At 39.0% G+C, this 16,000-nt stretch overlaps 1 protein-coding gene across 3 annotated transcripts in view; it reads left to right on the top strand.

Annotated features, from left to right (window-relative positions):
* The window catches only part of patj (PATJ crumbs cell polarity complex component), a 207,540-nt gene that overhangs the window by 158,865 nt on the left and 32,675 nt on the right, over positions 1-16,000 (top strand). For all 3 annotated transcript variants that reach the window (XM_037545466.1, XM_037545464.1, XM_037545465.1), the window contains exons 30-32: positions 442-533; positions 14,472-14,541; positions 15,871-15,960. In XM_037545466.1, coding sequence (XP_037401363.1) covers positions 442-533; positions 14,472-14,541; positions 15,871-15,960 — 252 coding nt within the window. The remainder of the gene's footprint in view (positions 1-441; positions 534-14,471; positions 14,542-15,870; positions 15,961-16,000) is intronic.

The following is a 16,000-nucleotide window of genomic DNA, read 5'->3' as shown; positions in this document are numbered from 1 at the left end:
ATTTCCATGTCTTTAGCTGAAAGAGCCCAACACACATTTTGGCAGCATTTTTTTTTTTTTTTTTTTTGGTATCCCACAAGGGGCAGTTTTAGGGCCTTTGCTTTCCTCTTTGTACTTGGTGCCGTCTTGATCTATTGATTGTGTTCATTTTCAGTTCATTGACTGCGGTTCATAAGATGATCATGTTAGGTAGTAGATTAGTGTAGGTTGCAGAAACATCAGAACATCATGATTGTGCTGCAGTGACTTCTGGAGACTTCCACACAAGAGCTCAGCAGCCTTCTACTGTTTGATTCCAGTCATGTTCTAATGAGTACATTGGAGAATACAGATTAGAATGGATCTTAGGGTCAGGTTCATCATTTGAAACAGTTGCATAATTGGCCTAGGAGATAACGGTCCTCCTTTGAATGTTAATGTCTTTTTTTATTTGGCATTCAGATCAACAACCAGGTGCTTTATGGGAGGAGCCACCAGAATGCTTCAGCCATAATAAAGAGCGCTGCATCTAAGGTTAAGCTGGTACTGCTCAGGTGAGAGAACATTACCCACACATCCATGCATGCAGTGCAAATGGGCTCCCTATGCACATGTACCTGTACTTACTATGTTGTCAGAAGAAAACCTTGTATCTCCATTTTTGACATTTTTCAGTTTTTGATATAATCAGAAAATACATGTTAACCTTTAGATGGTGTGTGAATTTCATGATGAATGGACTAAAAGAACTGACCCAAAATTACTTTGGGGGGGGGGGTTTCCTTCTCCTATAAAGTTACCATTTTAGAGATATGAGGTTTTCCTCAGACAACAGTGATATACTTACATATATAATAATCTTATATATACATATAAAGATAAGATTATATTCCAAGGGTATAACTATGTAAGTATCCACAATTATCTAAGTCTAAGCCTAACTCTGACATTAACCTCTGTAACCAAAACAAAGTCAGACACAAGTATTTTATCCTGTCCTGTTTTTCTGTTTTTCCTACAAAATCCGGGCATTCTTTGTCCTGATACTGTACAAAAACAAACGTGCACACACGGTACTAAAACTGGTGCTAAAACTGCCTTATAAGAAAGCTGCTTTATAAGAAAGCTGCCTAATAAGAAGTACACATCGTAATAAAAGCCAAAAATGCAGCTCATATGACTCCTGTTTTGAAAGAACTGTACTGGCTACTTTTTTAAATCTTTCAGGGTAGATTTTAAACTTCTGCTACTAGTTTTTATGGCACCAATCCATCACAGAACGTCTGTCTGTTTATGTTCCAGCATGTGATATTAGATCTGCAGATACTGCAGATTCTACAGTCATCTTCCATATATACAGAAAATATGAAGAGATGCTTTGTTACTCTACTTCTAAACTGTGAAACTCAGTTACACCTTTTATTAGACAGTCAAGCCTGGTACATAAATTTAGTAAACATTTAAACATCTCTAACTTAAATTGTTGATTTGATCTGTCATTTTCGTATGTGATTTTAAATGAATACTTTAAATGAATATACTTTATTCTGTTACTGTTAAGCCTCATGATCTGTCTGTGGAACTTTGAGCTGCCAGCATGAAAAGTTCTATAGAAATAAAGATGATGATTATTATTAGCCCTATTATTATTTCATACAGTTAACAAACACAGAGGCTGTTCACTTATTCTGCTTAACAAACCCTTCACTGCTCCTCTGCTCTTCTGTTCCACATGACTTTCGTTTCAGAATGCTCTTCTTCTTTGAGGGATAATGGCTTAGTGTTTGCCATTGCCCTACATTTAAGCTTTTAGTGTTAAACAAATTAGGCAGAACTTTGGGGGATTTTTTAAAGCTGCCTGATGGTTCTTAAGTACCTTTTACTTTCATTCTGTCAATTCAACCTCACTGATCTGCTAATAGCAAGGCAAATAAGAATGCAAATAAATTTTGCATTGGCTCAATATATAAATGAACCTCATTATTCATACCAAAAGAATACTATGCAGTATAAAATCACTCTAGAACCGCCTGCCTAGGTAGAAACGCTGTTGTGCTCAAGAAGCTTTTCCGGAGATGTGTACGTTTTCTGTTTTGTGCACTACTTTATAACCATCGTGGAGGACATATAATGTTCAGATCCTTTGATGCATGTAGTTAATTAAGTAGTAATTAAGTGGCCCTTATTAGTCCCAAAATCCATGCAGTGAAACACCACATACACACTAGACGTCATTGAGCACACTTGCCCGGAGCGGTGGGCAGCCCTATCCGAGGTGCCTGGGGAGCATTTGGGGGTTAGATGCCTTGCTCAAGAGCACTTCAGTTATTGCTATCCGCTCAGAGGATTGACCCGGCAACCTTCCGGTTATTAGACTGGTTCCCTAACCTCTAACCCATGACTGCCCCTAGTGGGGTGTCCACATACTTTTGGCCATATAGTGTTTTATATAATATTATCAGCATTATGTAAGTCTGTAAGTCTTATTTCGCCCCAGAAAGTGTCATAATACAGCCTCAGGAGAAAAAAAATCAGTGACAGATGTTAAGTCAGCTTCTTCAAAGATGGCAGTTGCAGCCTTTATGATGAATGATGCTTATTGGAATAAGTGTTTACACGTGTTTATGTAGGTTTGTGTCTTATGAATAGTCTTGATGAACTCTGCTCTGCGTTTTTAATGCATACCATGGCATTTGTGGAAAGATTGATCTGTAAAGTGTTTATTAATCTCATTTTCTTTTTATATGCTGGGTTGCTGAGTTAGACACAGATATTTGCAGGTAATATTGTATGCCTTTAGATAAAAGAATAGCCTAAACAAGCTAACATGATGCCTGAAAGAGATTGTGTAAATGACTATGTCAGCATATAAAGTGTGACTGCTATGTTTTGCGAAAGAAAAATAATTTTATTCTCTAACTGAAGAAGTGCTATTGTGATTAGTCTTTCTTCAGGGACCGCTGCTCACGGTATAGCAGCAAGTGGTAATTGGGTAGTCTACATAACAAATGATGGTCTATAAAGTCTATTGAAACCATGCATAAATCTCTGTGAAATGAAATGTAGCAGTGAGGTTGCCTGTAAAGCCCATAATGGTTCATGTGCAAGTAGTGCATACATATTTAAGTGTTTAACCCTTTGATAAACATATTTACCATTAGCCTAATTAACTGAGTTGACTAATGATGAATGAATGGAGTGTTCCCCATCAGAATATCTGCCTTTTCCTGAAAGGAAGGTGTCTTTGACCGCTTGAAGCCGTCTGACTAGCCATCATCTTCGTGTGAAGCTCATTATCTGTCCTTGTCTTACCATTTACTGCTTTCAGATTCTAGAAAGAGCTGTTCTTCTCTTGACTAAGACTAAAAAAAAACTATACTTCTGTAGTGTTTTAGTGCAGAAATTTCAGAACAGAAATACAAAAAGCCTGAAAGGAAATGATTTATGATTATAAAGCTAGTGCCGCAAGAAGAACTAGAACAAAAAGAATGTGAAGATCTAAACAGAATTCAGTCGCTGCTTTGGCTTTGGTTGAACTTCAAACACAGCTATAGTGTGTATACATTGCAAAGCAGTTCATATTTCATTCTTAGGGAGGAATCGCATACTTTAATCCTCTTAATGTGGACAATTTCAAGAAAATTTCATTCTAATGTGGGTCAAGGGTTGTACTGTTGCTTAAGTACTGCTATGATGCAGTAGGTATATGTTTCCCAGCTGTTTGCTATTGCTGTTATTCATTATTAATTATTCCTAACTCGTTGCTTATTGAAATAATAAAGAAATTTTGTGAAAAGCTTGAATTCTAAACTTTGAATCCATATCCATGCAGGGCTCCAGACTAGCTTTTTTGAGTCACAGAACTTCCCAGAAATACTGTCAGGCACACCAAAGAAAAAATTGACCATCTAAAATATTGAACTGCTTTGTTTACTGGACATGTTGTCTGTTGTAAATTTCAATGTTAATGATAATGCTGATGACGCACATGAATTACTGAAGGCAGCTCGGCAGATGGTCAACGTAGACTAAATTATGATTATACTTAATCATTGCACTTATGCTTAATCTGATAACTGCAGAAAATTTGATTTTGTCAGTAATCCAATCAATGCTTTTGTATGCACTTAAGTAATCAGATAATGGAACCTCTGGGCCTACATGAGTCAGATGGTAATCAGATTTCTGCTTTACAACCAGCCAATAAACTCACTTTAGACGACATGAAAAACATAATGTAAAATTCAAATATCATGATGCAGCAATTTAAAAAAAAAACAAAAAAAAACCACACATTGTGCCACTTTACCAGAAAATATGATCATACATCATCTAGAAGATGAAGAGTATTCAAATCCTTCATTTTGTGAAGCATATATTTGGTTTCAGTGTCACTCCAAAAGTGCTTTGCTGCATCTCACACCAACGTTGCTTGCTTATTTCCTATACCGCAGTCTGTTTCACACATGCACAGACTGAGAAATGTGAAAGACATCAGAGTAAGAGTCCACATACACTGAGAAATCTGATTTCTGAGCTAAAATCCAGCTCTTTCAGATTTCTTAATCAGATTTCTAGACCTTCCTCCAATCTAAGATTCAGAGTGTGCTCTTCACATGACCATTTAAATAATCAGATAACTGCAAAAATCTGATTATGAACAGATTATTGAGTGCATGTAAACACACTCATTGTTGCATATGGAACTTTTTTGGTGTGACATTGATTCATAGATCAAGTAGCCACTCCCATCTCTGTCATTTATGCCAGGATTTCTTATCCTGTGTGAATCTGTTATGAACATCATCAACGTCCCATCGTAAAATTACCCCACCTCTCTATTAAAATGGATCCCCTCTGAGTAGACCTGTATTCTTCTGAAAGTGTGTGTTGTTTAAGTTTCTGTGCTCTGACTCAGGAGGTTAATCTTGCCACTGCATCTCTAATCAGCCTCTGAAAAACTGCTCCCAGATCAGCTGTTAATCTGAGCCTGTGGCACAGCTGGACAGGATAAACTGGCTCTGAGCTCAGGCTTCTGATTTGAGCATTTGAGTTGTGAAAAGAGCCGGAATCACTGTCATTATTCGAGCTGGTAATTTACAAACTTAGGTGCTCATAATTAGTAGATATCTATATATAACTATATATATATATATATATATATATATATATATATATATATATATTACTGGGACAGGTAGGATAAAGCTCTTTGTTCCTAGAAAAACTATGTAAAACAATATAACAATACAATAAATCCTGTTAATGTTAATATAGTAAGTAGTTGTTTTTTTGTTTTTTTTTACCGTTTCCAACTCTCTCTTTGTGGCAACCCAGTGTTATAGTTTTCATCCAACACCTGCTTTGGCTAATCAGTACTTTATTAAATTAAATCTAGTGTTGAAATTTAACAAATTCCATGTGATGACTGGGGCCGAGAGAAGCCTTGAACCAAATCTTTTTTTCTTCAAGCTATCTGGCAAGATATCAACCTATTTTTTGTGAAAAAATTTAACTTTTTCTGTATTTGTACATTTACATTTATTTTTAGAATATATGGTGATTTTTACAAGCTAAAACACCTTTATTGCCTAGATACTGTTTTAAACAATGTGCTTCGATGCACAAGCACTTAAGCAGCGAGTGCTTGAGATATCCAGTGTTCCAGAGACAGTTTGACCTTTGGGTTTGTTAAAAATGACAAATTTCCTAATCACACCTGGATGATACACCTAGATATTATCTTGGAAATTTCATCTCATTAGTTTGAATCAATAGGAAGTGGCAGCTCAATTCCAATCTGCCAAAAAAGCCTCAGCATGTTTGTCATAAATGACATGACTTCCTCAGATTGTTTGCTGAGTTACAGTCTAATTCAGCTCCTGTAGGAAGCCATCAATGATTCACAGGGGTTTTGATGACGGGATGTTGCGGAGGCGGCGCCAGCCCATATGAATAATGTCTTATCGTATCAAAGGTCGTTTGTCAGAGGCTGATGCGATGTCATGGGAATAGGGGGCCCGTGAGTGCATTGCCATGGAAACGATGGTGGGCGGCAGACAGGAAGAAAAAAAAAACATTAGCCTGGGGCATGCATGGTGAAATGTCACTTCACTGTGCCCTGCGGTGGCTCCCAGACTTGGATACTGTTGCACATCTACATGAGCAATAATACGCGTATGTTGGAGTGAGATTTCACCAAGATTAACCTGGCCGCTACATAACGTTAGCTACAGTTCAGTCTGTACGCATCTGAACATTAACACAGTTTATGTTGTACTTAAGCGTGTTGGATTTAAACTGAAAGTAAACCGTAGCTAGCGTGATGGTACAGTGATGGTAAAGTGCGGAATGTGCATGTTTGAGTTTGAGAAGATTTACATCTATATTGGTTTGAGCCATGTAGTTTAGCTGCACGACATGCCATTTATTTATTAAGATTAAGATTAAGAGACCCTTATTAGTCCCACAATGGGGAAATTTCAACTCCGCCTTTAACCCATCCATGAAGTGAAACACCACATACACACTAGTGAGCACACACACACACTAGGGGTCAGTGAGCACACTTGCCCGGAGTGGTGGGCAGCCCAATCCGCAGCGCCCGGGGAGCAGTTGGGGGTTAGGCGTCTTACTCAAGGACACCTCAGTCATGTGCTGTCTGCTCTGGGGATCGAACCGGCTACCTTCCAAAAGAGCTGCGTTGGCCAGGAATCGAACCCGGGTCAAGTGCTTGGAAGGCAGCTTTGCTATCCACTATACCACCAACGCTAAAAATTAATTAATTGTTAATAATAAATTTTGTCCCATGTGATACTGATATTGCAAAAAGATGCAGTATGTAAATGAGCCCTCTCATACATGCCACATCAAGCATCCTAACCAATATGAGTTTCTGTGAGTCTATTTTAATGTATAAGGGACATTTCCAAAAACATATACATTTTTACAGAGTTCTTGCAGATCTTAAAATGTCACAAATTCAAAAATGTCTGAAGAAGTCTTATTTTTTACTAATAAAAGTATTAAATCCTAGGAAAGTCCCTTAAAACTGAGGTGAAGTCATTGTGCATGTTAGGCTAATTAAAAACCCTATTAAAACAAGAACTAGAGAACTGATTCCAAAGTCAATCACACTGAAAAAACAAATAGTACTGTGCAAAATATAAGAGACCGCTCATAATTTATTTCATTTCCACATACAAGTAAGTACAAGATACTAATTTTCTAGAGATGTTTCTCAGGAGATTTACAAACATAAGTTTCTAAAACGTCTAAAAAGTGATTAGAAGCTAGAAGAACAGCCACCTGCAAGTCCTGGGAGACCGCCAAAGCTGATAAACAGAACTTAAAGCTTAAAGGAGAAAATCAAGCTGCTTCAGATCTGAAAACATCCACAGGTGTTTCTGTCCATCCTTCCACTGTGAGAAGACCATGCCGCGCTATGGGTCTGAAAGGATGTGTAGCTCTTACTGAGAAAAGGAGATGGGCTTATCAAACAAAAGCTGAACTATGGACTGACCACCCCAGTGGTCCAGAACTCAGCATCACTTAATATGTTTGGGGTTACTTGGATTGTGAGAGAAAGAAAATGCAACCAACTTCTAAGACTGAACTTTGGAGGTGTGGAAAAATACTGAAAGTGAGTCTCCTGAAAAGAATGGAAAGCGGTAATAAAGGCAGATGGGGATGAAACCTTTAACATAATATTTAGTGTTTGAGGCTTTTGTGTAATTTTCAGTGAAATATGTTTTGAGGCTGAAAAATGAATGACTTGTACTGAATGGCTGTTTTGACAGGATATTAAATAAATGAAATGAAGGGTCTCTGGTTTCTTCCCAGTACAGTATCTCAAATCGATATCTACTGATGATTTCCAGCCAGACGAGTTGAGAAAAATATACCATATTTGAGCTTGGGTGCGTTGGTGTGCAGTGGGAAAGGTATTATTTCTCCTTTCTTGTGGTCTTGAAAAGGTATTCCGAAGCGTTGAATCTAATCTCCTGAAAATATACAGCAGCCCTGTTTTAATATACTACAAGTCAAACTCCAATATATACAGTCCAGCTCCATCACAATGATAAATAACTGGACACTTAACTGTTGTATAGTTCAGATGGTAACAGAAGGTTAGAGCTAATATGACAAAGTTATAGCATTTGTATTTCCATCACGCAGTGATTGGCTTCTGCTGCTGTTGGCTTTCAGCATGAGGACCAAAGTGAGTGACAGTCAAGCAGGCTGTCATGAGGCTGCTGTATAAAAAGCAGTTATTGCTATAACGCTCATAAAATTGAGAAGAGATTACTGACAAATTCATTACAAACCAATGTGTTGGAGTGCAGAGCCAAACCTGCAATGTTCAATTACTTACAGGTTGCTCAGCATATCACAGCCATATTTATGCCGTTTTCCACAAGATAATGTCATCAATATAATGGAAGGGAAGCACTAATTGCTTAATACATTCTAACCAATCTCTTCTCCTGGCCTCACCTTGACAGAAAACACATTAACAGTAATTGGAAAAGGGGTCAGTTGTCGGTCTGACGTGGTGTATGGCAATAGAAAGAGACACACTGACATAGAGGGATATATAAAACAGAAGAGAGACGTGTGGAGTGGGGCAAGCCCTAATGCAGGGGTGTCCACTTGCAGTCCTGGAGGGTGAAGATCCAGCGCAGTTTAATAAAAGGTAATAGGTTTGATCCCAGCTGATCTCTGCTGCTCACCTTGCTCCAAGGTAACTGTAGTCGTCTGATGCAAGATTAAAAAAAAGTCAGGTTTTGAGAGAGAACAAAGAAAGAATTTCAATGAAGGAGTGGAAGGCCCTGGAAGGTCTTGGTCCGGCACAGTTTGATGATTTCCCTGCTCAAACACATCTACTCAACCTGCTAACGAACAGCTGAAGTGAATCTGGTGTGTTTGAGCTGGAAAATCACCAAACTGTGCTGGAAAAGACCCTCTGGAACAGCTGGACCCCCCTGCATAAGCGGAGACTGTCTTATAGGTTCACATATCAGCTCTAGGGATGGCAGTTTGTGCTGTAGGTTTGCTGAATAGGTATAATAGCCCTGGGTTCTCATGTGTTCTGCATTTTGCGAGTTTCCTTATTAATGCTTAACTCTCAGTGTGTTCAGTGTGAGGTAAAGATTAGGTTCTGTAGTAGAAAAGCCCCTCAGAGAGGTAGCAGTAACTGAGCAGTGTGAGGACTTGATTTAAGAGGTAATGGGTTTCCAGCTGATCTCTGCTGCTCAAGCTGCTCCATGGGGACAATAGATATCTAACAAGACTGGACAAAAACATGGACAAAGTAAGAATATCCATAGAGTCTGTTGAGAATTTAGGTGTAATTTGCATTAATGTTGTGTGCAAGTACAGTACTGTGCGAAAGTCAGTGACCACCCTTTCATTCATTTCATTTCATTTCCAGTCAAAACAGCCCATAAGAAAGCAGAAGCATATATTTAACGAAATACAGAGGTCTCTGTGACTAATTATTATCTTATTATTATCTTTTCAGGAGACTCGCCTTTCAGTCTTTCAAAGGAATCTGGGTATTTTTCCACACCTCCAAAGTTCAGTCTTATAAATTGGTTGCATTTTCTGCCTCACACAATCCAAGTAATCTTAACTTTAGACCAATTAGTCCATAAACATATAAACCTCATATCTCAGTTTCTCAAAAGCTTCTTGACAGCTACAGATCCTTTGAAGCTGTGTTCGAATTACAAGCCTCATTTCTTAAATCAGATTTTTTTGCTCAAATCTGAATTTTTTATTTATTTTTTTGCTCAAATCCAACCTCTCTGACACGCCAGTTCACACTCGTTTAGGTAAGTGATTCAAATCTGTTGTTAGTGTGAACGAACCAATGTCCTCAAATGACCCTCGTGCACATCGTACTCAGTAACGTCATGTGAATGAATCACATGCTTCACGTGCATCATCAGCGAACAGACTAACGGTCAGAACAAGCCTTCGCACAAGGTTAGATATTCTAGATATTCTCAGCTGCTCATTATTAGAGCCAGATGAAGGAGAAAAAGGTGAGATGAGCTGCTTTTCCACCATTTACAGTCTTCAGCTTCTGTTTGGAGCTGTTGCCATGGTAACGCTGAGTGATGGCGTACGTGCAGTGGATAAAAGCACATGAATTCCGATCAGATCAGAGCGTCACATTAAGGTCACATGACCACAAATGGGATACGTATCTGATCTAGGACCACATATGAAAGTGGCCAAGGTTGGATTTGAAAAGATCAAATTTGTGTGTCCACACAGCCCTGAAAACATCAGATCGGAGTCACATTAAGGCAAAAAAATGTTTTGGTAATGTGAACATAGCCTTAGAGTCATTGTGTTGTCTCCTCACAGTGGAAGGATGGACAAACACCTGTGAAGTTTTTTTAGATCTGAAGCAGCTTGATTTTCTCCTCGCTTTCAAAAATGAAAGCCGTTATTTGATGCTGACAGTTTTGGTGTCTACTAGGTCTTGTATGGTTGTTAGGTGTCCCATTTTCTCTCCTAATTTTTCAATTCCAGTTTTAGAAACTCCTGCTTTTCTTGGTTTCCATTGATGTTCCTGGTCTTTATGCAAGCAGATTATCGAATATCTTATCTTCTCAGAAGTATCTCCTAAAAAAAAAAAAGAACAAAAAAAAATTAACTATAAGTTAAATAAATGTAATCAAAATTACAAAAACGAACAAAAACGTCCTGGAACGTTTGTTTATTCTGTTTTTGTTGCATGTTTCGAAACATAGCTGCTGCTTCTCCTGCTGGGACCTCAGTGTGCGTCTCTGGTGCCATGGCCAGGGTTCTGAGGGAGCGCAGTTGGCCATGCTGTCACTGGGTAGGATGAGTGCCAGGGTCCCCCTCTGTACTTCTGTCTATACGAGTGATTTGCAAGCCAATCTGGGCATCTGCTTGGCGTGGAAATAGTCTACAAGGGCTTTTCTCCAAGCAGGCTGAGCTGTCCAGAATTGCTTTGTGGACGCCATGTTTGAAGAAGATGCGGCTACTTCGACATGTGCTGGCAGTCATTATTACTGACTGCAGCCTCTGCCATGGGCAAGAAAAATATCTACAAGAGTGGGGCAGAATATGGATGCATGAATGGATGGATAGATAGGTAGATAACAACAAGAAAAACAAAAATAAACATCGAGAGAGAGCAGTTACCAACCAGCCAGTATAAAAATTGTGATCAACACGTAAAATAAATGCAAACATCAACACCAATTCTGCTTTTATCAGGCGAGTTGCTGGCTTTCCGGCTATCTACCGTAATTACAATGAAGTATGTCTTCCACAGCTCTTCACAAAGTTCTGCCTGTGTTTCAGTTGATGTATTGTGCAGCCCTAATAAAGCTACAAGCAGTTATGCTGAATGGCAGTGATTGCAGCTTTATTATGACCTTTTAATTCCCTCGGATATTAAAATCCTTTGTGTATGTATTGTTTAGACGTGGTGGTCCAGTTTGTAGCTTAGACTATTAAGTTGCTTTTGATTCATGGAAACACACAAATATCCGCAGTTGTTCTCTTTACAATCCATGTGCTGTGTTTCCTGAGTCCTTTACATGCTACAGTGAAGCCTGGTCCCTTGTGCTGTGTGTCTTGTAGCTGCTTGGGTAGCTGACACATTCTCATTGGAGGCCTGATTGTGTTGCTGTGTTGTTTTGTTTGCTTGTTAGGCTATACACATAAGACTTTAGTCTGGCATATTAACATCTGCCGCTGTATTCAGCTAGGCTTTAAAAACCTGCCCTGAACATATGGAGCAGAGAAGAGTGGGAGATACAGGCTGAGATGAAGCAAGCAGAGGGAACAGGTCCACTGAATTCAGTGGGCTTAATGAACAATGACTAATTGTGTGCCTTGGTCTCTTTGTGAGTGCATGCGTTTGTTAGGAGTCTTTTGTTTTTATGGTATCGATAGACATTGCTAGAGATACCGTCATATGCAGTAGTTTGTTTGCCTCTGGTGAAACTGAATGTGGTGTTGGTTTTCAAAATGAAATGTTCAGCGTATTTTAATGCACAGTTACTGTTTATTTGATCAAATTAACATAAAATGGGGGCTTTACAAAAGTTTTGACACTTGCTAAATTTAGTATTTTTCCAACATGTTAAACTAAAAAAAAAAAGAAAAACTCCAACAAAATTTGTATTAAAAACCCATATTGAAGTTTGTTCCCTGCAGAGGCTGTTTTTACTTATGTTCTATCAAATCAATTTGACCAAGGGGGTTCAAACTCTTGCATATGACTGTAGATATGGAATGAATACTGTACTGATAATAAAATGCACAGTTAAATTCAAATGTCACAGACATTTAATCACCCATTTCCCCTTGAATCCCTTATTGAAGGCTATTCTGTTACTTTGTTAGCTGTAGTAAAGGGTGTTCAGAGAGATTGAGTGTTGACAGCAGAACACACCCAGAAGTCATTGCAACCTGATGCCACATTAGCCATAGCAGTAAACTACTTTCAAATTATTAATGATTCAAAGCCATATTTGCTGTGCTGTAGTTTGCAAACTACACTATATGGCCAGAAGCATGTGGACATCTATAAACCGCACATATGAGCTTGTTAGACATCCCAGTCCAAAACCATGGCAAGTAATATGGAGTTGCCCCCCCCCACCCACCCCTGCAGTTATAAGAGTCTCCACTCTTCAGAGAATACTTTCCTTAACATTTTGAAGCGTCCTTGTGAGAATTTGTGCCCTTTCAGTCATAAGAGCATTTAAGGCTCATAATTGATGCTCCAGTTACATCCCAAAGGTGTTCAGTGGGGTTGACGTCACTGGAGTTCCTCCACCCCAAAGTTGTTAAACCATATCTTTATGGAAACCGCAGGGGCACCGTCCAGTCATGCTGAAACAGAAAACGTCCTTCTCCAAACTGCTGCCACAAGGTTGGAAGCATATAATTGTCTAAAATGTCTTTATATGCTGTAGCATTAATGTTACCCTTTACTGGAGCTTAGGGGCCCAAACAGCTCTAGCTCATTATCCCTCCTGCACCAAACTTTACTGTTGGCGCTATGCATTCCGGTAGGTAACGTTCTCCTGGCCCCTGACAAACACAGATTTGTCCATGAGACTTCCAGTTAATGAAGCGTGGTTAGTCACTTCAGAGAACATGTTACCACTGCTTCGGAGTACAATGGTGGAGTGTTTTACAATTCATCTAATGCTTGGTGTTGTGCATTTTGATTATAGGCTTGTGTGCAAGTGCTCTGCCATAGAAAACTCCCTTTTGTGAAGTTCAGATGTGCAGTTCTTTTGCTGAATTTGTTTCTAGGGACATCTTGAAACTCTGTAGTAAGTAGATAGGTACTGTGCGCTTCAGGCCTTGGCAACCCCGAGTTTGCGTAGTTGAGATGTTGAGATGTTGTTGCTCTTTGACACTTCTATTTGACAGGAATAGCACTTATGGTTGACTGGGGCAGATCTAGCAGTACAGAAATTTCACAAACTGACTTTTGGCAGAGGTGGCATCCTATATCAATACCATGTTAAAGGTCAGTCCGCTCATCAGTACGACACATTCTGCTGCCAGTGTTTGTCTATCAAGACTGCAAGGCTGCGTGCTCTCTACCAGTTGGCAGTGGGTGTGACTACAACATCTGAACTCAATAATTAGGAGTGGTTTCCACATAGTTTCAGCAATATAGTGTGGTATTACCATTATACATGACTGCTAATTAGCATGCTACAAGCTGCACAGCTGGTTAGCATACTGAAGGCTACACAGCTAACAAGAACAGAAGCAAAGGCAAAGGCTTATAGCTACACAGAGCAGTTAATCATGTGTTATGTATATTATGTAACTCCTCAAGAAAAGATTTTACATTGCAAAGTTTCCATAAATGTGCAATTAGCACAGTAAGGCTAGCCTGCCAATGGTGAGTGTTCTGAATAATCTGCCTCTCTCTGCCCCCTTCTTGAAGTAGGTAAAGGCAGGTATTGAAAGAGGGCCTAAGGAAGAACAACCAGAAGCATGATTTAACTTTGTGTTAAAGTTAAAGTTACACTATTCTTCAGCCTGAAAGAAAATGGTGAGAACATTATTGAATTAAAGGTCAGCTGTTGCAGGCTAAGGAGCTCCTTCTTATAAAGCAAGCTAACTCTCTGGTGTGCCTGAGTGTTTGACACATTTGCTCCTTTTCACATCCTTCACAGTTTAGAGATTTCCTTTTTTCGTTCATCGGGCTTTAAGAAATCCGTGTTGAAGCCGTTCACGGTGATTCTTTCCAGATCAGAGTCCAGATGCCTGAAGCTTGGAGAATATCGAGTACATCGTTATGTATATTCATTAGTATATGAAAGAGAACCGACTTGGTCTGGATCAGCGCACTTACCTTTGACTTGTACTATATATGACTCTGGTCTGAAATGTGATTCCAGCTAATGCTCATCTGGGTCTTTCTTCCCCTGCTAGCGTTCTGCATTTTAATATTTCTTATCTTTTGACAGGAATGAAGATGCTATCAATCAGATGGCGGTACCACCTGTTCCCACCCAGTCTTCCTTTCTGTCTAATGAGGTGCAGTTTAATTTGATCTATTCCTCCGTTTCCATTTTGCTGCAGAATCCAGTAAATCTTATACTTCTAGTAGTGATTCTTGTGCTTTATTTTTACAATATATGAAATATTCTTCAAAGTAAGAAATGCTTTAAAGAGTATCAAGGCTGTCTGTGAAATATTCATTTGCTGTGTGATGTACACTTTTAACAAAATGGATTGAAACCTTATTGTAGCTCCGAATGCTTGTTGCAGATGTAGTTCAGCATTTTAAATTGTGCTACAGAAACATTTAGAAATATACTGTTTGAAAAAGTATTTTACATCCTCAGATGTTATTTTTAATTAAGTATATGCCTTAATTATCAGTATCAGCAGTCGCTAACACTGAGCTTAATCACCTTGGACCCAAGTTCAATATGTATCAAAAAAATATGATGTCAGGTGTGAATTTGCTTTGAATGGAATTGAATTGAATTCAGAACCATCAGCCAACCGTGTTTTGCACACAGAGGAATTAGACCTCAGCCTTTAATCCATCCGTGCAGTGAAACAACCACATGCCTGTACAATAGTGAACACACACACTAGAGGGCACATGTGCCCAGAGTGGTGGGCAACCCTATCCATGGCGCCCAGGGAGCAATTGGGGGTTAGGCGTCTTGCTCAAAGTCAATTCAGTCAAGGGGATTGAACTGGTGACGTTCCAGTCACAATTCAGACCAATCAGGTCAGGTCGACCAGGTCAAGGAAGCACTAAGCCAAGAAAGGCTGCAAGTAAAGCAGTGCACTGAAGTTAGCCTAAACTGATTATGGCCAAATCCTAGAAGACTGTAAGGAATGAACAAAACAGTGATACAGTAGTACTCACGGTAAGGTGCTTTTTTTTAGCATTGTTATGTTTTATGTTAGCACTGCTGTTGTTTGTAAGCCTTTGTTGTTGCACTATTAAAACCTGACAAAGGACAATTTGCTCCTTGAATGGTTGAGACCTGCCAGAAGGCCCAACCTTTTATTGCACACATCTGTGTATGCAAAAGTTTGGACACCCCTAGTCCATAGACATATTTTATTGATTTTCTAGATGAAAATAAGTATAACACACCTTCCAGAGAACACACTTAAATATGAATTTTTTACATCATTTTTAGTGCACAGTTCCCCTTCCCCTATTTTGATGTATGTAAATGTCAGAGGGTTAAAATAACCTGTTCACTCTGTAGTCCATATATTCCATGTTTTTTATATTCAATTTTATGGGTTTTATTTTTTGAGCACTCACCATTACAAAATAATTGTATGTAAAACATACTAATAAACTGTTCTGATTCTACTTTTCAAATTCATCAGAACCTCACAGCAGCTCCAGTACCTGCAGACAAGCCCCAGCCTCCAGAGAGCCTACTGCTCAGTAGGAGTTCCCCAGAGTCAATCACCAAGGTTAGTGCCTATATCTCCTGTTCCTGCTATAGGTTCTGAG

The sequence above is a fragment of the Pygocentrus nattereri genome, chromosome 15 (genome assembly GCF_015220715.1).
Source record: "Pygocentrus nattereri isolate fPygNat1 chromosome 15, fPygNat1.pri, whole genome shotgun sequence".
In the NCBI taxonomy this organism is placed as follows: Eukaryota; Metazoa; Chordata; class Actinopteri; order Characiformes; family Serrasalmidae; genus Pygocentrus; species Pygocentrus nattereri.
Note: the sequence above shows the minus strand (reverse complement) of the source record. Positions and strands in the feature narration are given on the sequence as shown.